General features: G+C 34.4%; 1 protein-coding gene across 1 annotated transcript; it reads right to left on the bottom strand.

The window, feature by feature from the left end:
• Positions 1 to 21,821: 21,821 nt before the first annotated feature.
• On the bottom strand, positions 21,822 to 25,293 carry LOC113275772 (2-(3-amino-3-carboxypropyl)histidine synthase subunit 2-like). Its single transcript, XM_026525336.1, has 10 exons — positions 25,172 to 25,293; positions 24,852 to 25,072; positions 24,614 to 24,722; positions 24,098 to 24,461; positions 23,921 to 23,990; positions 23,758 to 23,825; positions 23,398 to 23,513; positions 23,192 to 23,298; positions 22,801 to 22,940; positions 21,822 to 22,392 (listed from the first exon to the last, which is right to left on the bottom strand). Exons 1-10 carry the CDS (start codon positions 25,250 to 25,252, stop codon positions 22,130 to 22,132), a joined length of 1,539 nt encoding a protein of 512 aa, XP_026381121.1. The 5' UTR covers positions 25,253 to 25,293; the 3' UTR covers positions 21,822 to 22,129.
• Between the last annotated feature and the right edge of the window lie 1,940 nt (positions 25,294 to 27,233).

The raw sequence follows: 27,233 nt of genomic DNA, 5'->3' as shown, positions 1-27,233 counted from the left end.
CCCAAACGGGTGCGCATACTATGGTCCCGGGACATGGATTACATATGTGCAAGAGTGCATAACATGAGATATCCAATAATGGTTAAGTGTTCTAAACTCTTATTTCAATCATTGAAACTTTCTTAGAGGATGACAATAGTCGTTTTCACATACTATTAGCATCAAAGCGATTTTCAAGTTATTGAAATAATCATAACGAAACATTCCAAGACAACACCAAATGATTGTATCACACAAACCATGTAAGATGTTACTCGGTAATTTTCACATGATATAAGATGAACTTGTTCGAAGCGAAAGCTTTCCAACACATATTTCGAGAGATATATAAGCGAGAGAAACTCATCTCGAAATCCCAAATGTGTATATAGAAAACTATATCGTAATATGACTTATGTCTCAATATAGGAGATAGAGTAAAAATAGAATTTCCAAGTGACAGATGAGTTTAAGTCTCCACATACCTTTTGTCAATGAAGTTCCACAAGCTCCCCTTTAGTAGTTTTATGTCTTCAAATGATGAACGTCGTGAAGTCTAAGCTCAACTACATAATCTATGTCCTAGTCTGAGACATCTATAAAGAGGCTAGAAATCAAGATTTATAGTTTTGATCACTAACATTGACAAACATGCTTGATATAGAAATGCATGCGAGTTCGACCGAGCAGTGCTATAACAATCTCCCCCTTTGTCAATTTTAATGACAGAACTATCAATACATATGGATTACAAAATAAATAAAAATTTGTAGCTTCTCATCCAAATGCTTGATCTCCTTGGAATCTTCAACACGACTCGAAAACTTCGTCACTTCCAAGTACTCCATGATTCTAAACGTTTTCAACTCAGCATCATAGTTGTTGAAGATCCGTAGCGATAATAATGAGAAAACAAATGCTCTCAATCATTGTTATACAGTGTCATAGTATTATTACACAACATCAAAGTTCAATTTTATCAGAACTTTGATAACAATACTATGGTGATATGTATCACCACCCCCCCCTAGTCAATACTTCATCTCATCATGAAAACCACTCCCTCTTACATAATGATCCGTAAACTATATGTATGTGTAGTATGGAACTACACACTAATTCCACCACCACCTTAATATGGAACACTTGTGATCGGTCACACAAGTTATCAGGACCAGTTACATCAGTTACCAGGATCGGTTATATTAATTACCAGGACTGGTTACCATATACACGTGGTATTGCTTGTAATCGGTCACACCAGTCACTAGGATCGGTTATACCAATTACTAGGACCAGTCACACCAATTACAAGGATCGATTACACAACTCTTTTGTGATCGGTCACACCAATACTAGGATCGGCCACACCAATTAAAAATATCGATCATACCATCTCAAGTGACTACTTTGGATCAATTATACTAATCAAGACTAGTCATACCAAATCATAAGTCATACATTGTTATTAGTTATGCCAAGATGCATAACAAGTTATGATCGGTTCTACCAACTCACACATATTGGTAATCCAAATATATGCAATGAATAACAATACCAATAAGCCTAGCGATTTCCCTTTCGATTCATAGAATAAGTTCATGTATGTACTTCCTTTAAACAAATGTAAAACATTGTTTCTTATGATGAAATCTTCGCCTTTACCCATACACATAATTACAATAATATTCATAAGATTATGTCGATGTCATCTTTACGAAGTTCAAAAGATAAGCGTTATATTTCGTAGTATAATTCCTTAATACTATGATCATATGATCATGTCTCACTACTAGAGTAAAATATTCATTCACAGCTTCACAGTTATTTTCAATATAGCACGATTTGAAAGATACGTTAGGAATGAAATAGTTCAATTCAATATTACTAACCTCAAGAGAAAGGATGATGTCGTCGTTGTAGCTCGTTACTTATTTACGTTCTTCAATTCTTCGAGTAATACTTGTATGTCTCAATATTCCTAGACTTTCTAGTCTAACCTATACTAAGTTGTCTCTAATATAAATCAACGACTCTTAGATGAGTATCACTAAAATATGACAACCAAACGACATACCAACCTGGTGGGTTCAACGTTTAGGAGTTTTTGATTCACTAATCTTAGTCCAACCAAACTTGGACTAAGATGGGTTCGCCAGTATGCAAACCGGTAAGCGAACTCTCAATCCCAGCAGAAATTCTCGGACATGAACCTTTGCGCAGTACGCAAACAAGTACGCATACTTAGGTTCCCGGATTTCTCAAACCAACAGGTACCCAAACGGGTGCGCATACTATGGTCCCGGGACATGGATTACATATGTACAAGAGTGCACAACATAAGATATCCAATAATGGTTAAGTGTTATAAACTCTTATTTCAATCATTAAAACTTTCTTAGAGGATGACAATAGTCGTTTTCACATACTATTAGCATCAAAGCGATTTTCAAGTTATTGAAATAATCATAACGAAATATTCCAAGACAACACCAAATGATTGTATCACACAAACCATGTAAGATGTTACTCGGTAATTTTCACATGATATAAGATGAACTTGGTCGAAGCGAAAGCTTTCCAACACATATTTCGAGAGATATGTAAGCGAGAGAAACTCATCTCGAAATCTCAAATGTGTATATAGAAAACTATATCGTAATACGACTTATGTCTCAATATAGGAGATAGAGTAGAAATAGACTTTCCAAGTGATAGATGAGTTTAAGTCTCCACATACCTTTTGTCAATAAAGTTCCACAAGCTCCCCTTAGTAGTTTTACGTCTTTAAATGATGAACGTCGTGAAGTCTAAGCTCAACTACATAATCTATGTCCTAGTCTGAGACATCTATAAAGAGGCTAGAAATCAAGATTTATAGTTTTGATCACTAACATTGACAAACATGCTTGATATAGAAATGCATGCGAGTTCGACCGAGCAGTGCTATAACAATCTCCCCCTTTGTCAATTTTAATGACAGAACTATCAATACATATGGATTACAAAATAAATAAAACTTTTTAGCTTCTCATCCAAATGCTTGATCTCATTGGAATCTTCAACACGTCTCGAAAACTTCGTCACTTCCAAGTACTCCATGATTCTAAACGTTTTCAACTCAGCATCATAGTTGTTGAAGATCCGTAGCGATAATAATGAGAAAAAAAATGTTCTCAATCATTGTTATACAGTGTCATAGTATTATTACACAGCATCAAAGTTCAATTTTATCACAACTTTGATAACAATACTATGGTGATATGTATCACCCCCCCCCCACCCCACCCCCCACCCCAGTCAATACTTCATCTCATCATGAAAACCACTCCCTCTTACATAATGATCTGTAAACTATATGTATGTGTAGTATGACTACACTAATTCCACCATCACCCCCCCCCCCCACCCCCCCCCCCCCCCCCCCCCCCCCCCCCCCCCCCCCACCCCCCCACCCCCACCCCCTTTTGTCAATATAAATTGGAAAAGGTACGAAAACTAGTGGGATCCTCATGAAATTTTCATAGAGATACTTCATGACCAAAAGAGAATAACATACCAACTTATTTAGATGCAATCATAAAGACGAAGCTAAATGCATTCATCAAGGAGTTTATAAAGATACATGATAACCCCTATAATATTCCACGGCCGCACTCCCCATAAAGATTTGGCAATTAAGAACAAGTTTAATTAAGAACTCTCCCTCATAATATGTCATTCTCGAAAGAACAACAAAGGCGACCTTGCTTTTACAAGAAAAGAAGGATTTCTTTGGATATAACCAAATCACATGAAAACATGAATTTGAATTCAAAACTCTCAATTGAATCAACCACAAAAATGATCAATTCAATTGGTCATGCTCGACATAAGAGAACTTACGGAGCAACACAGTATGTGCACAAAAATGTGGACCGGAGATCAACCAATACTGCGGAATATACAAGAATTCATTCTATTTTTTATCACTATTTTCACAATGACATATAATAGACTTAATCCTTGTTAGTCAGTTCATTCTATTTTTTATCAATACTTTCATACCGACATAATAGAGATAACTTTTGAACAAGTATGGGACAGTCACAGGTTCATGGACGTAAACAACATATCCCATAACAATTTGCAATATAAAATCATACAGATTAAAATTGCAAACATCATCTTCCAAAAAACTTAGAATTTAACTAAATAAATCTAAAAACATGAAGATGAAAACATTGGACATAGCTATGTGTACTCACAATAATAGTTATTCCAAACCCTAGTTATTCTTCTAAAAACACAAGAAATAAATTCTCATAAGAAGATTTACTAGACTAAATAAATCAAAACAACTCAGACGAGATCAGCAACCATGGAACGAACAAGGGTGAGTTCATCAGTTGCTTTCTTTAGCTCCTCCTTCAAAAACACTAGGTTCTTTGATGCAATCTCAAGGTGTTCGCATACGACCTCAAAATCTTGAAGAAGATTTCCAAAAAATTGAACAAACATCTGGATTGGAAGATATTTTTCATGATCAATTCATTTAAATCAAATAATAGGGATGGGATCATCATCAAGTTCAAAAGTTACATCATCAAAGTTGTCATCATTTTTGCTTCCTTCCATCGTGCACTTGCTCAATCAAAACCCAGAAGAGCTCCTGGCGTTACCGTACCAGCATATATATCAAAAACTTGATACATATTTAAAGAATAATTTCTACAAGAGAAAACTAGGGTTTCTTGCATGCGTTTGGTAACGGACCGGGTGCACATATTAATGGCTAAGGCCCAAGGCGAGGTCGGTTAACCGATGGAGCAAATAAGTTTTGAGTCGATGACATGAATCTTTGATACAAGGTGACTCGACTGTCATTCTTGGAAGAAGAACTAGTGTATACTAAGAAGGAATTTTAAAACAAAATTTTTTCGGAGCAAAAAAAAAAAAAAACAAAAAAAGAATCAGTGTCATCACAGACCACTTGTTAAGAAGGTATCTTCTCATTGGTCCATATAGAAGATACACATAAGAAAATAGTAAAGTTGTATGTTGATAAACATGAAGTTCATCAGTGGTATTGACACACTCCTTTTTACTCTCCTGGCCTATAACTTAACTTTTGTACAAATATTCAAAAGAATTATTAGGAGAAAGACAAGAGTTACCTGAATCAGCTGCTTTCCTCGCCTTCTTTATTTTTGCGCTTGAGACCGTTGATACTAGTCTTGAGTTCTGAAACACGATTATTGATATGGATGTAATCAGTAACACTCGTTTTAGAAGAAAGATCATCATTGAGGGAAAGAGAGGGTTTTGAAGAATTTTTCTTTCTTCGATATCTTTTTCTCCTTACAGGTCTTTCGGAGTTATCAGTCATCCATATAACATTGTTCCTTTTACCATTGTAAGTGGAAGAAATGTTATGTTCATAATCAGGAAATGGCCCCTTGGAGCACTTTTCTTGATTGTGGAATGAATTTCTAACCGAACACTGATGAACATGTTTGATTACTACTTTAGACATCCACATGAGAATGTTGTGAAGTTTTTCATTCCGTATACGAAGATGACATCTTCTTTCAATGTGACCTTTTTTTCCGCAATAAAAGCAGTTGCCAAGAAGGTTTTTATCCATTCTCAACTGAGTCGTCCTTGTAGGCTTACGTACTTTATTTTCAGATACATCTACAACTGTAGATTGAGGAAGGTCCTTTGCCTTAACAAAATTCATCCTACCAGTACTTGGAGCTTCTATACCTTTATAGCCCAGACCACGTATATCAGGATGTTATTTACATGCTCCAAGCATAGAAGATAGTTTTGTATAGCTAGAATTGAATTTTTTTCATATTCCCTTCTAAAGATTTGACCTTTTCAAGAGCCGTACTAAGATCAGTCTCCAATTGTTTTTCTCGGGTGTGAAACGCCTTTTCTCTTACATCAAAACATTCTCGTTGAGAGACATATCTTTCTTTGGTTTTTGCAAGTCTTTCTTACAACACAAGGAGATTTTGACGAAGATCAACACATTCAGAATTCTTTGAACATATATCTTAGTTACGATCTTTAAGAGTATCTTGTAATAAGTTATACCCAGAATCATACCCCTTAAAGAGTTTTCTCAATTTTCTGTTTTCAACGCAAAGAGGAGTTAAAAATTCAGCCAAGAAGGATGTTGACCTATTTTTATTTAGGAAATGATCAAAGAGAATGATGTACTGAGAGACTTCTTCTTCGACATTTTGTCCTTCTTCTGAATCACTTTCATCAGACAGTTCATTTAACTGTTCATCAAGATGGGCTTCCCAGTTAAGTGTGAATTTAGAAGAAGACGTCGAAATAGAATTCTCAGTGGAACCAGGACAATTGACCAAGTTGGAATGTCCGTGAGCTGGTGGTACATGATCAGAGATGTTCTTGCCCATATCATATTGCTACAAACACAAACTTATGAGGTCTTTAATGTGTTTGTCTGCTCTGATACCAATTAAAAATGCGGGGGTCTAACAACCACACCCAACAATTTGTTTGGAAGTCTGAGAGGACTTACTCCAATATACTTTCTATAGAATCAACTAGACAGTCAAACTAAATCTAGAGAAAAGTATATCAAAGAGTTTAATATCTCTAACTCTTAATTCAATTAGCAATCAACAAATAGAAATCTGTGAGCCCGATTGAATATAAGAGGAGTAACTTGAACGGTACCAAAGACCAATTGAAAAGGCGAGGGTACCCATATATACCTCAAGCTAAAACTTTTCCTACCTATAAATCCTTTCTCTGAAAGTGATTGTCTATGGACTGAGTCGAGACAATACAACTAATCGGTTCATACTTCGTGTGATCGTCTATGGATATGAGATTGAGTAAATACAACAACGAATTATGTTACTTGATAAAAAGGTTCGGACTTAACCAAACACAATAGGATTCACTTATAAGGTAAATAGGAATTAACGTTTGTGTAATTTACTTTAATTATAATAAAACAATTATATTGCGGAAATATAAGTAAATGACACAGTAATATTTTGTTAACGAGGAAACCGCAAATGCATAAAAACCCCGGGACCTTGTACAGAATTGAATACTCTCGGGATTAAGCCACTACACAAAATTACACCTAACTTCATATAGTTGAGACCAAGCAACTAAACCTATAGTTCACCTAGTTACGTCTGATTCCCACGCCTCCAACTTATAAATAAGTCATGTAATTGGAACAATTCCTTTGGTTCGTATTCCAAACAGTAAAGGAACAAAAGATCTGTTCGGAAAATAAATAACACAGACACCAAAATTGTGTTAACGAGGAAACCGAAAATGCAGAAAAACCCCGGGACCTAGTCTAGATTGATCACTGCACTGTATTAAGCCGCTACAGACTCTAGCCTACTACAGATTAACTTCGGACTAGACTGTAGTTGAACCCTAATCAATCTCACATTGATTCAAGGTACAATTGCGTTCTACGTATCTGATCCCAGTAGGATACTGTGCACTTGATTCCCTTAGTTGATCTCACCCACAACCAGGAGTTGCTACGACCCAAAGTCGAAGACTTGATAAACAAATCTGTCTCACACAGAAAAGTCTATAGATTGAATAAATCTGTCTCCCACAGAAATACCCAAGAGTTTTTGTTTCTTCTTTTGATAAATCAAGGTGAACGGGAACCAATTGATAAACCAGACTTATATTCCCGAAGAGCAACCTAGTATTATCAATCACCTCACAATAATCTTAATCGACTAGTGAAACAAGATATTGGAATCACAAACGATGAGATGAAGATGTTTGTGATTACTTTTATCTTGCTCATCGGAGAAATTAATCTCGATTCAATTATTTCAATTGAACTCAATACGATAGAATCGGGCAATATCAGAACACGCAACCACAAAGAAAATAGTTGGGTATGGCTTCACAATCCCAATGAAGTCTTTGAAGTCGTTAACCTACATGGTCTCGATAGAAACCTAAGGTTAAGGAGAATCGACTCTAGTTATGCAACTACTAAGACACAAGAGGTGTGGGGATTAGTTTTCCCAGTTTCTATAGTTCTCCTTTGTATAGGTTTCAAATCACGGTTTGCAATCCAAGTTACCTTGGTAACAAAGCATTCAATATTCACCGTTAGATGAAAAACCTGATTCAACCAAGCTAATATCTTTCAACCGTTAGATCGAACTTAGCTTGTTATACACAAATGAAATGTACCCTCATTTAGGTTTATGTAACCGTAACCAAACGTGTACACCATGTTGGTTCACAAATAGTTAACTGAGGTTAGCCATATGATTACTCTCATATCAACCTTATTCATCTTAACCATAACTAGTTCAAATGACTCAAATGAAACTAGTTAAAGAGTTGTTCAATTTTTATATTCTCATAGAATTATACAAGAACACAATTGAAGCAAATTCAGTTTGATTCACTCGAATAAATCATGAACATTATAGCCACCGTTTGCAAAGATTGTATTCCTTATTATATAAATGTTTATGTTCATGTTCATAACCAATTTTAGAACTTTAACCTTCAAGTATGCAAACGGGTACGCATACTTGAAATACCCGGACTAAGATTGGGTTTCGCCAATACGCAAACGGGTACGCGAACTTTCAATCCCAGCAGAAATTCTCGGACATGAACCTTTGCGCCAGTACGCAAACGGGTACGAATACTTGGGTTCCCGGATTTCTCAAACCAACAGGTACGCAAACGGGTGCGCATACTATGGTTCCAGGACATGGATTACATATGTGCAAGAGTGCACAACATGACATATCCAATAATGGTTAAGTGTTCTAAACTCTTATTTCAATCATTGAAACTTTCTTAGAGGATGACAATAGTCGTTTTCACATACTATTAGCATCAAAGCGATTTTCAAGTTATTGAAATAATCATAACGAAACATTCCAAGACAACACCAAATGATTGTATCACACAAACCGTGTAAGATGTTACTCGGCAATTTTCACATGATATAAGATGAACTTGGTCGAAGAGAAAGCTTGCCAACACATATTTCGAGAAATATATAAGCGAGATAAACCCATCTCGAAATCTCAAATGTGTATATATAAAATTATATCGTAATACGACTTATGTCTCAATATAGGAGATAGAGTAGAAATAGACTTTCCAAGTGATAGATGAGTTTAAGTCTCCACATAACTTTTGTCGATGAAGTTCCACAAGCTCCCCTTAGTAGTTCTTCGTATTCAAATGATGAACGCCGTGAAGTCTAAGCTCAAATACACAATCTATGTCCTAGTCCGAGACATCTATAAATAGGCTAGAAATCAAGACTTATAGTTTTGATCACTAACATTGAAAAACATGCTTGAGATAGCAACGCATGCGAGTTCGACCGAGCAGTGCTCTAACAACTATCAAGTATGTACGGAGTTAACATTTGTGTATTTTACTTTTAATTATAATAAAACAATTATGATTGCGAAAATAGAAAAGTAAAAGACGCAGCAAGATTTTGTTAACGAGGAAACCGCTAATGCATAAAAACCCCGGGACCTAGTCCAGAATTGAATACTCTCAGAATTAAGCCGCTATACAAAATCTGAACCAGTTTCGTATAGTTGAGACCAAGCAACTAACCCTAGTTCACTCAGTATCCATGCGCTTCCGACTTTAATAAGTGCACGCACTGGAACAATTCTTTTGGATCGTATTCCAAACAGTAAAGGAACAACAAATCTGTTTGGTAACAACTCTATTGATTCTTTCAGATGAAGATATCTCAAGTCATATACAAAGGCTCTTCCGTTTAAGATAATAAACTCTTTTGACTGGTTAGATCAATCTATCCAACAACTACCGAAGTAGCAGAGTTTAGATTCGCAGCCAATCAATATAGAATCCAACAAGAAACTATAAAACGATGCTGATCTCACGCAACTAAACAATCGAATAAATCAGATTCTAGTTGGATCCCATCCAATCAAGGTTTGTGCAACACAAAAATATGAGAAACCAAATAAGAAATATTCTTTGTCTTCAAATCTTCTTTAATCTTCAATAAGCACCTGCACGACACCACTTGAATCTCTTGTGATCAATCACTCACAGAACGGAGTCTGTTAACAATTGATTATCAAGATGTATTTAGATCTACAAATAGTTCCAAAGATCCCGTCAACACTTCGATCTAGTTTTAGTGAATCTAATATCAGAAGAGAAGATTCTCAAGAATAAAAAAACTAGGTGCAATCAAAATTTCAACAACCGTTAGTCAATAAAATCAAATGAAAACTAATAAACTGCAATTATCTAGTTTCCCACCAACGGTACTCATAGAGCTTCTTGATCTCACAGAAGTCTTTAAACGACCGGTCGTAAGAGATTTCGCCTAATTAGAGCACTTTTCTCTCCGGATAGACGACTCCACCAAAAACAACAAAAAGATGAAGTTTGCCTAGCTCTTAGGATAGTTTGCTAGAAATGCAAACTTGGGTATTTATAGACCAAGGATTTCTGGAAACCAAGGAATTTCCAAACCGAAAGTATTTTCAAGATATGCAATAAATGCCCATTCGGTTTTCATAATTCCAAGAAATGCTTTGTCCAATATTTTCCGAAATCTCTCAATAGAAAATCTCCAATTAGTAAATTCACATTACTAATTTTTATTCTCTAGAGATATGCATTTAATTGCTGATAATTAAAGCATATAAAACTAACAACCTTAATTAAAAGATTCTTAATTTATTTCGGACGAGGATCTCCTTAAGTAATTTATTTCGAACGAGGATCTCCTTGAGCATTTAATTACTTTTTTCGTGTTCAAAGTATTTTGACATCTTTTCTTTGTAAATCCTCTTTCATATTTACAATCTTGGATTCGATTGTAACACACTTCCAAACAAGTTTAGAATTGGTTCATCTGTATTCCAAGACAACTATGGGTTCACAGTTCTACCAATCACTGGGATCGATTATACCTTAATATGGAACACTTGTGAACGGTCATACAAGTTACCAGGGCCGGTTACATCAGTTACCAGGATCGGTTACATTAATTACCAGGACCGGTTACCATATACACGTGATATTTCTTGTGATCAGTCATACCAGTCACTTGGATCGATTACACCAATTACTAGGACCGCTTACACCAATTACAAGGATCGATTACACAACTCTTTTATGATGGGTCACAACAATTACTAGGATCGGTCACACCAATTACAAATATCGATCATACCATCTTAGGTGATTACTTAGGATCGATTACACTAATCAAGACTAGTCATACCAAATCATAAGTCAGGCATTGTGATTACTTATACCAAGATACATAATAAGTTATGATCGGTTCTACCAACTCACACATATTGGTAATGCAAAGATATGCAATGAATAACAATCTCAATAAGCCTAGCGATTTCCCTTTCGATTCGTAAAACAAGTTCATGAATGTACTTCCTTTAAACAAATGTAAAACATTGCTTCCTAGGATGAAATTTTCACCTTAACCCATACACATAATCACAATAGCATTCATAAGATTATGTCGATGTCATATCTACGAAGTTCAAAAGATAAGCGTTATACTTCGTAGTCTAATTCCTTAATACTATGATTATATAATCATGTCTCACAACTAGAGTAAAATATTCATTCACATGTTCACAGTTATGTTTTCAATATAGCTCGACTTGAAAGATACGTTAGGAATGAAACAGTTCAACTAAATATTACTAACCTCAAGAGGAAGGATGATGTCGACGTTGTAGCTCGTTACTTCTTCACGTTCTTCAGGTCTTCGAGTAATACTTGTATCTCTCAATATTCCTCAACATTCTAGTCTAACCTATACGAAGTTGTCTCTAGTATATAGTCAAGCAAATCTTAGATGAGTTTTTATTCACTAAAATATGACAACCAAACTTGACACACCAACGCTTGGTGGGTTCAACCGAGTTATGCTCTAACAGAAGAGAACTTTGTGATTTCTATCTATCTTGCCTGAAAGAGAATACGAAAACCTCGATAACAGAAAAGCAAGATCAGGATATGCACTATCAAGGTAAATATAGTCTGACCTGACTTCACGAATCCCCAAAGCGAAGTCTTTTAGTCGTAAACCTAGTTATGTTTCTTAGAGGAAACATATGTCAATAGAGGACGACTATAGTAATCAACTAGGACACAAAGATTCAGGGATTGAATCTCCCAGTTGAAAGAGCATCATTATTTATAGTTTTTTCAAGAACAATGGTTGCTTAGAATTCAAGCTAAGATAACTTGAGAAACAAGAAAACACTTTCTTGGATTAGATGAAACACTGGTTAGGGTTTCAATTAAACATGTGAGAATTAAGTCATGAAAATACAAAAGAAGAATATACACAGTGGTCCGGTTATGGTACCGTGTACGATGAGTATTCAGTTTGGCAAGTATGTCATAAGAACTAAAAGCAATTTTATTCATTTAAAAACCTAAAAATTTAATCATGATGCACACACATTAGTGTTTAAGTGATCAATGAAGCCTTAAAAGTGTTTAAGAGAGTTCTAGCAATGTTAAAAATATTTAAAAAATAAGTCTTTGAGCATCTTCTAAAATCTGTTGAGACCGTTGGTAGAACGGTTCGTGAACTGTAAGACTTGTTCACGAGTTAGGGTGCTACGGTTCATGAAACGGGTTTGCCAACCCTACTAGACTTCTGAGCTCAATTGACCGTGGTTCGTGAACCGGGTTTGCTAGCTGTTATCCCATTATACCAACTTCAAAATTCAGTTCACCACGGTTCGTGAACTGTTCCCAACTGAACTTACGGTTTGCGAACTAGTTCACCAACCTTACCTGTATTTCTGAAACTCAGATATCTATGGTTTGCGAACTGGTTTGCCAACCTTCCCTGAGTATAAATAACAGAAGTTATGAATTTCTTTGTCTTGATGTTTGAAACATTCCCAAGTGATAAAATCATTTGCATGGGAAATTTTCAATTGATCCACAAATTAATTCACAAACAAAAAATTGCTTCGAACTAATATTGTTAAGGACCATTGAACATCTTTGCTAAAATCATCTTTCTAAATTTTTAACAAGACAAGCTTGACTCGAAAATTCTTCTTTTTAAATCTACTAGAAGTCATACGACATAGTCTCAACAGATAGAACGGTAAGATACTGAGTAAAATAGAATGGTTCAGTCTTTATATACCTGATACAGAAGTTCTCCAAATGTCTTTGTCAACTTCATTTTTTGAGGGTGATGCATGATACTCAACTACCAAATTCTAACCTAGTCCGAGACTTGACTTAGTAGACTAATCAAGATATAATTTTGATCATCTAACATTGATAACAAGCGTGAAATAGCAAAACTTGTGCATTCAACCAAGCATTTCACTAACAAAGATAATAGCTCATAAAATGTAATGATTATTTAAAAAACATAATAAGCTTAGCTACTTATCTCAGCTCAGTAGTTATAATGAACTTCTGACTTAGAAACTTAAGCGTGAACCCCCTTAATAGTTGCAAATTGCAAGCAAGCTATTAGTGACCCTGATCAGTTTCACACATTCGATCCTAAAAATATAGCTGGGGAACTTAGAACATGAAAGTTTAGGTAAACTTGCATCAAATTCTAAATATTTTGTAGTATACCAAACTAGCGACCACTAGTTAAAAGTCCAACGAGAAGCACGATATATACCTTGACCATCTGCAAAAAATTTTATATTTTCAATATCCCGTTCGCAGCATAACTCTTATCATTTATTCCACAAGTGCCTTCCCAATTTACCTGGACCTAAAACAAACAAAAACACATCTTATCCAAATAAAAAAACTGACATTGACGTTGAAAAGCTACATCAAGACATGGGTGAACAAGTTCTTAAAGCTTCTAGTTTAGAGAGACCTACCAAAAGTGCATACCCATACATGGTATTGAGGATCGACGAGAACATCCCAAATTGTGGGAGTGAAGGCATAATCTGATATAGCACGAGCAACCCCAATAAGTCAATATATCATCCCCCTATGTCAAATAACTTCGCCAGTTATGATAACATGTTCATCATTTATTTAAATAGTAGGCCTCAACTAGGATAGGTAGCCAGTACCTGCATCTGGAAATTTCTTAATGGAATGCAAAGTAACAACCATGAAATTTCAGAGCTGCAACTACTTTGGATGGTGGTCTCTGAGGCTATCCTAACTTTTAATTCAACGAGAAGTTATTCATCAGAGATCAAGATAAACAAAAGGACACATGAAAAAAATTATGTGGATTCATAGATGAGGACTATAATCGGTCACTGTTATTTGGATCGAATAAACAATAGTTAAAAGTTATCATCATCAAACATTCAAGCCACAATATCAACTTGAAATTAGTTTCCAAGTATGTCAAGCCTTTCAGTGTCACTTACTCCATCTCATGTGTGATTTTTCGGGAACCCCGGGAGTGATTCAATCTCACTAGCTTCTAGAGGAGCAAGCATATTTTTTCCAACACATACCAAGTTCCAATAGTTACATTGCTTCATAATATCTTTCACTAGTTTAGGAGATGGGTCATTGTTACAGTTTTCAAGATCATTTTGTATCTTATTAGTCATTATTGAACTGGATGTTTTGGTAAGCAAACAATTTAACTTGGTACCATTATCCCATGAAGGCCACCATGCTTTCGTCAGATGCAAGGCTTCAGAGATTGTCTGTGGGGGAATATGTGAGAGTTGGAATCCATTAGTAATAGGAATATTAAATATCAAAATTATCACATGCGTTGCTTCTCCAAATTGTCACCTAGTGCTAAAGAAATGTCATATATGTGTCTTTTTTTTAAGAAGAACTCATCTCTGAGATTAGTTCGGTTGCAGTGAAGTTTTGTTGAGAAGAACCCATCTCCTTGAATTTATTTATATTTATAATGAAGTTACACATCAATTGAAATTCGTAAAAGTTATAACTCTCCATTTCAATGCAATGCGGTGGTCCATTTCATCCATTGAATTATGACAGGAGTTATGACTATTCGTTTCGATTTTGTATTTTCTTAATTCACAATAGTTGTAACTCTTCATTTCAAACCCATTTTTTTTTATCTTTGACTAGTTATTTATTAGCAACAAATTGCGACTCTTCATTAAAACAAATGTGTAAGTTAGTTAAAACTGATTCAATCTTCAGTCATATTTACATTTCAGTAAATATTAAATGAATGTGTAAGTTCATCGCTAGTAATTCCAGTAAAAATAAATAAAAGACATCATTCCTAACAAAGTAAACCTTGTAATGAGGTGTTCCATAGTCTACGGTTCTTGATAACACAAAGTTGTAATAAATTAAAGTAAACCAATATCATAGTGAAACTTATTAGTACTTAACACATGAAACAAAATGATATGTTCTGTTGCTCCTAGCACCTAACACATGAAACAAACAACATGCACTGCATTTAAGGTTTAGTTGAGAAGCTGGAAATCTAAATTCTAATAATCGGAAAAGATGTGGGAAAGAAAACGTCACCATGCCCCGTAATTCCTTTTAATATCTCGTACAAGATTCTGCATGTAAATAACAAGTGTCCACCAAATAATTACATAATAAAAAAAATCAAAACGAAAGATATAATCATGTTTAATTTTCCACTACGTATAATAAATAATTATAAAAAAATATAGAATAAGATTTTCTTAAAATAAATGACATCAACCAATAGTGTGCAGTGTTTGACAACACAAAGTTGCAATAAAACAAAGTAAACCAACATCAAAGTGCAAACTTGTTAGTACTTTACACATGAAACAGAAGGATATTTTCTGGTGCTACTAATATCTAACACATGGAACAAGCAACGCTACATTAATCTTTAGTTAAGAAGATGGATATCTAAATTCCAATAATTAGGAAAGGTATGGCAAAGGAAACACAACTATGCCCCTTATTTTCTTTTGATATTCCTTACAAGACTTTGCATGTAAATAACAAGTGTACACCAAATACATAACAATAATAAAAAAAAATCAAAATGAAATATATAGTCATGTTGGATATTCCCAGTTTTTAGAGTATTACTGGGTTGAACTCACCAACCGTTGGTATATATGCCAAGTTTGGTTGCCAAGTATAATTCCAAAACTCGGAGCCGCTTGATTTGATTACTAAAAGAAACTATATTTGGATATACTAGGAACATAGAAATATTGATACTTTCTTGTTACTCACTAAGAACCTATAGACGCATCAAAGAAAATGAAGACATCATCTTTCCGCTCGAGATTAATAACTATGGACTTGACTTGTTGCATTTCTATCTTTTGTTCTTTCAAGTCAATATTTATTGAGTGAAGTTTATTATAATGAATTTTGTATTCGTGACTTGGCCATTATAATATGACCAAAGTATCATTAAGGAATGATATACTAGTTGTTTCTACAACTTGATTATATAGTGCTAAGAAGTACAGATTATCTATGGACTTCGTGTTATCAGACATTGAACTTATTGATAATACGTTATTATTTAGTGTGTTGAACTTCCGGATGAATTCGTACCTTAGAACTATGTTTGAAAAAAAAAATTCAATTACATAGTTAGAGGAAGTAGACTTAACTTGTTTCGTAGATGAAAAGGTAATTCAGGGTCAAATCTAGGATGGATCCCAACTAAGAATTTAATCTACGACCGATCCGAACAATATAATCTAGGACCGATCCCAAGTCAGGATCAAATCGAGGACCAATCCTGATAAAGTCTAGTTAAACTTTACACTTTCGATATGTCTACTGGAAATGTTCATAAATGTTGACATAATGAACTGAAAATATGTTAAACTCTAATATCTTAATGTTCAAGTATATTCCTTTGATATTGAAGGAAAGTTCCTAAAACTGATTTTTCAATATCTATTTAGGTATCGAAATTATATGTTTACCATATCCCATAGGTTTGCATATCTCTAGTTTCCATATTAGTAAAGGACATGGATGTGTGCTAGCTAATATTAGTTGTCATCTACGAGGGATATCAGTTTAATAGTTGGAATATAATTGGTATTTGCTGATTTCGAAAATAAATCCATGTGTCATATCTTAAGGATTTTCGGAATTGGTAATATCTTTTCTTCGAAAAGGCTTTGGTATATACACTGGAGTCTTGCACTCTTACAAACTCATCCCTTGAAGCACTTCTTTATTTATCGTGTGGGAAGCCAAATTTTTAAGAGATATGAGTAATGCCTTCTTTAGGATCAAGAATCTTTTAGTAGTACCGTTGCTGTGAGATTAAATCTTATTGTTTTTAGTTTTTTTTATTTATTACTTATTTGATTAAGAACTAACGGTATGGTTATCCTTAATAGATCAAACGTGTTTATTCTATGACCTTTCTTTTCTGATATAATACCACTCATGTTTGTTTGAGGATTTGACTGTTACATATCTGGTGATTCAAGATTTATATATAAAATTGTTGTCAATCTACGCTAACAAACTCAATTTTATTTGTGTTGATAAATAGTAGAATCAAGTTGTTTGTAGCGGTTACTTTGATATTTGTAATTCTTCTTGCACAATTTATTTTATGGTATCTTACAGGTTGTCTATTTCAATAAAATAAGACTTGTGGAAAGATCGAACAAATTTCCTAGTTGCATTAAGTTGTTTGGATAAAGTTTGTTCACTGAGATTGATTATTTCGGTAATCATTTTCTTGGTTTGATCTTTGACCAAATAAGTTTATATTAATCAAAAGAAATGCTTTACTCTATTTAATCTCTGATCTAAAGATTGACTTGGGAGATTGATAAGCGAGTTGATTACTGAAAAAAAATTAGTCATTTGTTGTTTCGGGTTACGATCCAAAGGATTTGATAGCGGAAGTGTTCACAACGGTGAAACAACTTAAAATAGCGGACTCTATCTTGGGATTCACGTGTGTAAGCTAGATATGTTGTGGGAACAAGGATATTGAAAGAACCGAGTAACAAAGGAGTGTTTACTTGGTCTCAATTGTATGAAGTTAAGGTAGTGAATTTGTATAAAGACTTAATTCTGAGAGTTTTTTTAATGGGACTAGGTCTCGAGGTTTTCTACCATGCAATTTTTCGCGTTAGCAAAATCTTGTTGTGATTTCATTAGTTTACTTTTCACATAATAATTATTGTTATAGTTATAGTTAAGTAATTGCATTTTTACATTAATCCACCTGGTAACCATCTCAAAGTTAATTTGGTTTGTAACTCATACTATTTACCAAGTACACTTTGTTGAAATAATCTTTTGGCAGTTATTGTTTTTATAAGATTATACAAGGTGTTCCTTCATATGTTGATACCGAAAAGATTGTGGTGTACTTGGTACCCTCTTCATTTCAATTGTATCAGAATAACATACTAAGAAGGTTTGTTAGAGCATTGCTTGGTTGAAGTCACCAAGAGTTGGTATGTCAAATTTTTGGTTGTCATATTTTTGTTTCAAAACTCGAAGCTACTTGATTTGATTACTAGAGTTAACTTCGTTAGGTTAGACCATAGAAATGTTGAGACTTTCTCTTGCTACTCATGAAGAACCTGAAGATGTATCGGCATCAACAAACACATCATCCTTCAGTTCCAGGTTAGTTACAACATATTTGACTTATTTCATTTCCATGTTTGTTATTTCAAGTCATTATTCATTGAAAACATAACATACAAGGTAAATTTATCTACTTTTATAGTATTGGGGAATTGATCATTATACTATGATCAAAGTATCAAGGAAGGATACAATAGCTCTTTCATATAACATGAGTATATGGAGTTACAAAGTATAGTTTATCTATAGACTTCGTAAATTGATATTACACTAATTGGTAACTTGTTATTATTCAGTGTATTGAACTTCCAGATGGTTCAACCCTTGGTATTATGATTGAAACTAATATCATAAGCATAATTAAAGAAAGTAGACTTGCGAAACATTGTTATGTAGTTGAAAGAGAGTTCACGACCGATCCTGACATAATTCAAATCAATTTCTACATTTTCAATATGATTGTTATCTTCGGTCTTCTGCAAACATTGAGATGTACATGGATGGGACTTGGAATGTTCACTTGATGTCGACATAGTGATTTGAACATGTGCTAAACTCTTATATCTTAATGTTCGAGTAGTTTCCTTTGATAGTCAAGGAAAAATGCTGAAACCAAAATATGCAATATTTTTTAGATATCGAATTTAATATGCTTACCATATCCTAGAGGTTTGCATATCTCTAATTACTATATTAATAAAATATATGAATGAGTGCTATCTAATATTAGTTGTCAACTAACAGGGGGTTAGTCAAATGTGATTTCAAATGACTTCTGGGAAGTTTCCAAATCTATTGTTAGTCCATAGAGATTTTTAGAGAGTCTCCGAATATCTCTTGTTATTGGTTATAGACTTTTTTTAAGTCATTTAAATTCTCTGCAACTCCATGTTATTGGATTAGGATTTCATTAGAGTCACTCCAACACTCTTATTATTCGAATGAGAATTGAAAGTCATTGATTTGTGTTTTTGAGAGACTTGGAGAGATATTTTTTGGAAAATAAGCATGGTTGAAATCTCTCCCCAAGAGGTGATATTTTGGGAGACTTGGAAATATGGTAAATACTTGTTTTTGAGAGCATGACCAATTTTTTTTTCTTTTTTTTTGTTTGAACTGATGACCAAAGAATTGACCATTTACAACGAGAAGATGCTAACCAGTGGCGGACGTAGCAAATAAAATGTGGGATAAATAGAATAAAGAGTATAATAACTTAGGCAGAGGACAACATTGAGATTTATTTTGACAATGACACATATTTTACTTGATATTCATGGTACTTTTATTAACATTATTATAACGTGCATAATTAAAAAAAAAATGAAAAGAGCCTCTGTGATTTATAGAGAAGAAAAAATAGTGAGATTTTATTTTGACAATGAAGACATATTTTACTATGTATTTATGGTACTTTTATAAACATTATGATGTGCATAATAAGAAAAATCAGTAGATGTTTTGAATTTTTAATTAGATAGTATAGTTTTCATTTCTATACAAATCACAAAGACTCTTTTCAAATCTCATTTTTTTCCCTACAATTCATAGAGACTCACTACAATATTCTCAGAGAATCGCCAGAAATCTCTATATTTTTAGTAAATCTCCGGGAGTCACTCGAATAAAAAGTATATGAAAGTATATAGAAATCTCATTTGACTAACCCCTGTAAGAGTGACTTCGGTTTAGGAATGCAGTTGGTATTTGTCGAATTCAGAAATAACGTTCATTGCATATCTTTGGGATTTTTCGTAACTGATTATACATTAATTTCCAAATAAGCCTTGATCATAACAGTAAAAACAATTGAGTTTATATTAGGGGAGGGACTTGGGTTAGATCAACCCACCCAACCTATGCCCAACCCGAACGTTGAGCAGGGATGGGAAATGTTATTCAGAATGTTGGTCGAGCATGTCCAAAAATCTTACCAACCCAAACTAACTTGGGCGGGCATGGGCACAAATACATAACTATAAAGGATTTGTAGTCCATTCTTTACTTGCTTTCTTGTATTATAACGACACACAAAGGGTTCAAATTTTATTTTTAAGAGAGAAAAAGAAATAAGAATGTTATCATGCGTTAGATTGATCATCTTGTTTGTTTTTCGTTGACTCGAGTCTAAATCGGACTCAGCCCAACTCAGATATCACCTCGTTTGTTTTTTTATTTCATGGTTTGAGGTCTGATTCTCTTAACAAGCTAAAATTCGTATTGAGATTTTAATTAAGTCTTAAGATTAGTGCAATTATTTCCTTTTGGGACAGAAATTTAAGAGCCTGTTTGGTACGATTTTTAAATAGTTTTCTACAGTTTTAAAAACATACCTTTTTCTTTGTTTTAATTTTCTAAAAATTGTTTGGTAGGATAAAAATTGTTTTTGAAAACTAAGAAAAATCAACTAAATCAGATCAAATGTAAAGACTCATCTAAGAAATAGTGATACTGGCCATGACCCACTTGCAGTCATTCCCCCGATCTCTTACTTTGTTTAGAAAAGAAGAAGAAGGAACAAAAAAAAAACACAGAAAACAATAATATGTTGTTTTTTTTATTATTTTATTTTCAAAAACAGAAAACAAATAGAAAATATTTTCTGAAAATGTCCCTACCAAACGCGTCTTCTTCTGCTTTCTATTTTCTCTGTTTTTAAAAACAGAAAACTGTTTTTGAAAACTATACCAAACAGGCTCTAATTCTTTAGGCACATATTTGACCAGTTTTCCATGACCCTATTCTTAAAATGAGTCAAGTTTGCTAAGAGTCCAGACTCCGGCCCTGGCAAACTGAATCAGAAAGGTGCACTAGAAGAATTTCAAAATGAGTCAAGTTTGTTAAGATTTCAGACTCAGGCCCTGGCAAACTGAACCAGAAAGGTTCACCAGAAGAATCAACATGGGGAGTCAGAATCCGAAATCAGTGCCTTACTCCTGGGTGGTTCCTTAATTGCACTTCACCTTGTTTTGGAAGCTGTAGAAAGAGAAGCATTAGCTTATAAGATCTCGGTTGGCTTATGTCGGCAGTGTTGTTGGAAAAGTGTAGAATAATGTTAGCTGGAGGAAAAAAAATGGGACTCCTACATTAATATTCTGTTGCTAAGAAAACCTATTTCCCTCTTCCCCCATCGAGGGATGCTAATTGGTTGGGTCTATATGTAACATTTAAAAAAAAAATGCCAACAGAGTCGAAAAAAATATTTGTTACAATAGGATCATGATGCTTCCTGGTTTTACAACCAGATGAGGCTTTCTGGCTTTTGGAATGCCAGGTTCTACCATGCATATCTCACTCTTCTGTTACTCCATATTGGCTTGATTGCTTGTGCTGAAAGTGGGAACAAGATCTGCTGAGATGAACTTACTTGGCATTGTTGCTTGTGTGCTGATCATGAATTTTGTGTGCCAGAAAGCCAGACGAGGCTTTCTGGCTTTTGGAATGCCAATCAAAGAAAGCACAACTTCTACCGTGCATATCACCTCACTCTTCTGTTGCTCCATATTGGCTTGTTTGCTTGCGCTGAAAGTGGGAACAAGATCCGCTGAGATGAACTTACTCGGCATTGTTGGTTGTATGCTGATCATGAATTTTGTTTTTCATTTGGCTCACTCGTGTAACCTGCTGCTCTTCCTGTTCTTCCTGTGACAAATGTACGAGGTACTGAATCATCAGTTTGCATTTCGAGACCCTGATATGAGCGTGAACTGAAGAACTCTGCTCCAGATTTAGCCGTTCCTTTAATTATGGACTTGGGATACTTGTCGTGCAGTTGTAATGCCTTGTCAGTTGCCTCAGCTAGATCTGTTGATGCTCTTTCCTTATCTTCACCGCCGTTTATTGATTCTGCTAATTCTTCACATGTTAGTAAACTATAACAGAGACTTAAGTGCTAAGCATTTACACAAAACAGGAACACAAAATTCAGTGCAAATGTAAGAGTTTGCAGATCTCGTTTGAAGGGAATTAAAAGAAGATCCTAATGAATTATACTAAATAAATACGGGCACTAGTTGATTAGAGCTTATGATGGCAATGATGGATATGTGTCAACAGACAGAAATTAGATAGCCGATTCTGATATCGCCCTTCATCACAACTTGATGGTGTAGATCTTAGGTTTCACTTGCAGGTCAAATATCATACTTAAACACAGGAAACATGGTGTGTGCATACACAGACACTGAGAAAAACACACACACACACACATGCAACACACATATATATAGGGAGATAAAAAAAAATTACAGAGACCTTGCTGATTGAAATCTTCTACATAACAACCCTTCATGAAGGAAAAATGAGCTTCTTCGGGCCCTCCATCAACATTAAACTGAGCAGATGTCATCAAATCCTGGAAGCCTATCACATATTCCCCAGTCCAGTGACTCCCTCTGCAGAGTCACTAGTAAGAATGAGCAAATTCAACTAAATGTCAACTATTTTATTAACATAATGAAATTCTGAACATGATAGGAGGCTTCCAACCAGATTGAATTCCAAGATATTGCAAATACCTATGGATGCTACACTTCCAAAAATAAATGGAAGGAACAGACAATGTAACTCCGCATAACGAAGTATGCAAACAGCTAAATAATTTGGAATGTCTAGTAAAGAATAGATAAAGTCGATTATAAGCTACCTGTTGAAAGCAAGAACAGCTTCATAAGGTGTAATCACTGGAGATAAGAAATCTTTGCTATCCAAAAGTGCAGTTTGGGCACAAGAGACATAAATAAAAACATCACACTGCCCACAATGAAGCAAATTTTGTCAGGTACTCCATCCGTGGTCATCCCAAGCAGTTGAACATGGCAACGATTTGGATGTCTGGATAAAATTATTTACCTCCGGAAAGTTAGCTAGTTTTGCAGGGTTTGGCTTTCCCATAAGAAGAGTATACGCCTTTTTCCCTGCTCTGGAAATGAGAGCTTTCATTTGATTAATCATATTAAGATAACCAGCTGCATTCACATTTGCCAAATAGAAAACTCAGTCTGGTTCCGTAGTTAAATAACCGTGTTGTGACACATCACCGAATCTTGAACTACTAAGTTCTATAAAGATCTGAAGAAACTGAGATTAAATTTAGCTAAACATCTAGGGTTTCAAGTCCAAAGTTTCCAGTCCAAATGAAGTAATAGTTGAGTAATCTGCACAAATATATTTACAAGTATAGTGTGATAATAACTCTATTATGGAACATACCTACACCAAGAGTACCGACCAAAATCCCGATAATGTTAGCATCCTTTGCTTTCTCGACAATATAATACCTACACAAACACATGTCTATATTAGATATAACTTCTAGCAACATACGTACACCTACCATCTGAAAGACAAGATGAGAATCATTTAGTAGTAATACTTATGCTGAAGAATCTTTTTTGTTTGAGACACGTCTTTCATTATATAATTTTCCACAGGATCATATCTGACTGAAACCATTGTCAACAAAATTCAAACTCCCAGACACCATTTAAATGGCGGCTTCAAAAGCCATTTAAGAAGGAGCAAATCTCAAAAAAAAACATGAAAAACATACCTATATCGCTGCTATAGTAGGTGAGCACAAGATTTGAAAAGGCAGGATTCTCTGAGCCTATCCAAAAGAGCATGTAGCCCTCCATCTTGTGGCCTTGGGGCAAATTCCAAGTCAAGCCTCCAATGGAATGTTTAAAACCATCTAATGTAGAATCTGTTCCTTTGCAATCATCATGACTTCCATTTGGAGTACAGCCATTTGAAGATTCAAGCTTCACACTAGGTGTTTTACTTTGTAATGGATTAATAACCGAACTAGTAACATCCGCAAAATGAAGCTGCGAACTGCCTTCAGTTCCATAATGTAATGATGATTCTGTTCTCAATGATTCTAATGCATGTGCATATTCAAGTCCATAAAGAACCTGCATATCGGATAAACACATAACTCAGACAACAAATTAGCAGAACCATTGAACTTTTCCGAGCACTAGCTGGCAATATTGAATTCAACGCGAACAAAAACAATAGAACATAATCGGGAGACCAAATTTTCAAATGAGAATCTAATACATACCAGAACAGGTTTGTCACTTGTCAATAAGCAATCTGATAAACACTTGGCGCAATCAGAGATATCAATAGACGCTTTTCCAAAAACACAAAACGCCGGTAAAGTTGTAGTTCTACACACAACAAGTAATAAAACCAGAATGAAAAACATGCTAAAAACCTTAAAACCCCAAATTGAACTCAATCAACAAATCCAATAAAGATCTAATTTTCAGATAAAAAAAATATGGAGAAATACTGACGGGCTTAAGCAAGTATGACCATAATGAACAACACAATCAGCATCAACATGTGAAGCACCAACTTCATCAACACAACAACTCCCATACGTAGTATCTGCCAATACATACAGCCCAATTTCTTTTCTATCATCTGATGATTCTTTTCTATTAGTTAGTAAATTAAGCTCCTTTCTAAGTTCACCCCCAACTTTAATCGAATCCTTCAATAAATTGTCTGGAAACTACAGGTACACAGAAACAAAAATCAAACTTAAAACCGGGGGCAAAACAAAGTTTGAGTTTTTCTAGGGTTTAAGAGATGAAGATGATAAATAATTTACCTGTAAAGCAACTCTGGTGAAATTTCCAATGTGTATGAAATTTGCGGTTTGGGTGATATCGTAATTGGATGTGAAATCCATAGGAGTGAAAGGAGAAGGGGGATGAATGAAGAGAGACTGAATTTGATTTTTTTTTCTTTTGCCAAGTATAAGGCCAAGCACTATGATGAAGGGATATCCCTTAGCCATCCCTTAGAGCTGGCACTATGGAGGGGTTCATCCCTTCCCTATCCCTCTCTCTATCCCTCAAAACCTCAAAAACTCATGTGCTATGGTCTCCCATATCCCTACACGAGTAGGGACATCCCTTCCCTTCCCTACTTGGAGGATTATATTTGATCCCTCTTGTAGGGAAGAGAAATCACACGGCTACTCAGTTGCGGTATTTATTTACACTTTACGACTACTGAGTAGCCGTAACATTTTTTTTGGTTTTTAAAGTTTTACCTTAAAATTTTCCATTTTCACTTTTTCTTAATACTCCTTTTTTATCTATCATATCTACTTTTTTACCTATTATGTATCTTTTTTTACCTAGACAAATAAATTCCCATAGAAAAAAAAATGGAAAAAAAAATACGGCTACTCAGTAGCCGTTTCGTGTAGGGAAGGAATAAGAGGGCACCATAGTGTGGTTGCCTTCCTTGTGCTATTCCTTCCCTACATTTGAGGGATAGGGAAGGGATGGAGGTCACCATAGTGCTAGCTCTTAAGGCCAAGCACTATGTTAAGGGATACCCCTTAGCTATCCCTTATTTGAAGCGTAGCGAAATGCGTCAAAAAATCATCCTTTAGCTAAACAACATAGAAGTAGTACAATTTGAGTATCCGTCTAGTAAAAAGAAGAGCTTTAGTAAAATAATAATAGTGAAAAAGAAAAGTATTAACATAAAATAGTGAAAACCAAAATGGATACTGAGTATCCGTTAAATATTGCACGGATACTCAGTTTCCGTAAAATAGAAAATCACATAAAAAATGAATATCCGTGTGATTTACCTTAGCTACAAGGTGGATCATATGTGATCAACTTTAAAGTGTAGCTAAGAGATATCACTACTCTAAAGCGATATGGAAGACCATAGTAATTAGATTTCGCTACATAGTGCAGCCTAACTGAATTTGAATTAGATTTCGCTACATAGTAATTAAAATAATTATTTTATAAATAAATATTGTAGAATACAAAATTCTTCAACGCACTCTCTAGTCTCCCACTTTGCTTCATTGTAAAGTTTGATGACACAATTTTAGACAATTCGGATGAACAATTAGATGGTGATATCCTCAAGACTTGCAAACTTTGATTGAAAAGTTGGGTTATTACAATTCAATGAATGTCAAGATGTCTTGAACACCCGGAAGAAAATGAAGTTACCGAATTGTTGACTGGTGGAGAAATAATTTAGTGTTATGGGAACTGATAAAGATGGAAAAGAAGATGATGAAAGTTTTACAATAGATCCCCCTTCACGAAACAAAGTTGTTAAAGAGACAATCACATTAAATAATTTTTTGCTATGAGGAAAAAACACCATAATTTTTTATGATGATAAGAAAAATTATAGATGAAATTCAATGTGATATTGATTTTAACAAAAAACAGAAAACAATTGAATCATTTTTCAAAAAAACTTCATAAAACATTAATGTATTGATTATATATAATGAATTATTAATTTACATTTCATATGGGGTCTACTACAGATAATAAAAAATGTATTGTCTTATAAATTTAGCGAATTATTAATTTGGCACATTTTTCCCAAATTGGGACCTGTTAAAAATATTATTTAAGAAAGTTTATAAAATAATATCGAGTATTAATTAATAGAAATCCATTGTATAACTATCACCGCTCTAGTTTGTCTTCTAGTTTGTCTTCTTCTCCATTAATCTTTGTTTTCACTAAAAAACCATTAAAAAGGTATTAACCCTAGGTTACAAATATGTTCAATTAGTATATTATTATATTCAAATTCATTATTTCTTCTTATCATTTAAATCGTCGGAAATCAATGATTTAATCGACAAATAATCCGTAAATCATTATTATGAAAGA

This window comes from Papaver somniferum, chromosome 4 (genome assembly GCF_003573695.1).
Source record: "Papaver somniferum cultivar HN1 chromosome 4, ASM357369v1, whole genome shotgun sequence".
NCBI lineage: Eukaryota > Viridiplantae > Streptophyta > Magnoliopsida > Ranunculales > Papaveraceae > Papaver > Papaver somniferum.
Note: the sequence above shows the minus strand (reverse complement) of the source record. Positions and strands in the feature narration are given on the sequence as shown.

What these genes read in the sequence shown, in the direction of transcription:
- LOC113275772 (XM_026525336.1), bottom strand. Translation starts at nt 25,252, where the DNA reads ATGGATTTCACATCCAATTACGATATCACCCAAACCGCAAATTTCATA. An exon ending in AACTAGCTAACTTTCCGGAG is followed by an intron (nt 23,299 to 23,397) that starts GTAAATAATTTT and finishes CATTGTGGGCAG; the next exon opens with TGTGATGTTTTTATTTATGT. An exon ending in AGAAGATTTCAATCAGCAAG is followed by an intron (nt 22,393 to 22,800) that starts GTCTCTGTAATT and finishes AAGAATTAGCAG; the next exon opens with AATCAATAAACGGCGGTGAA.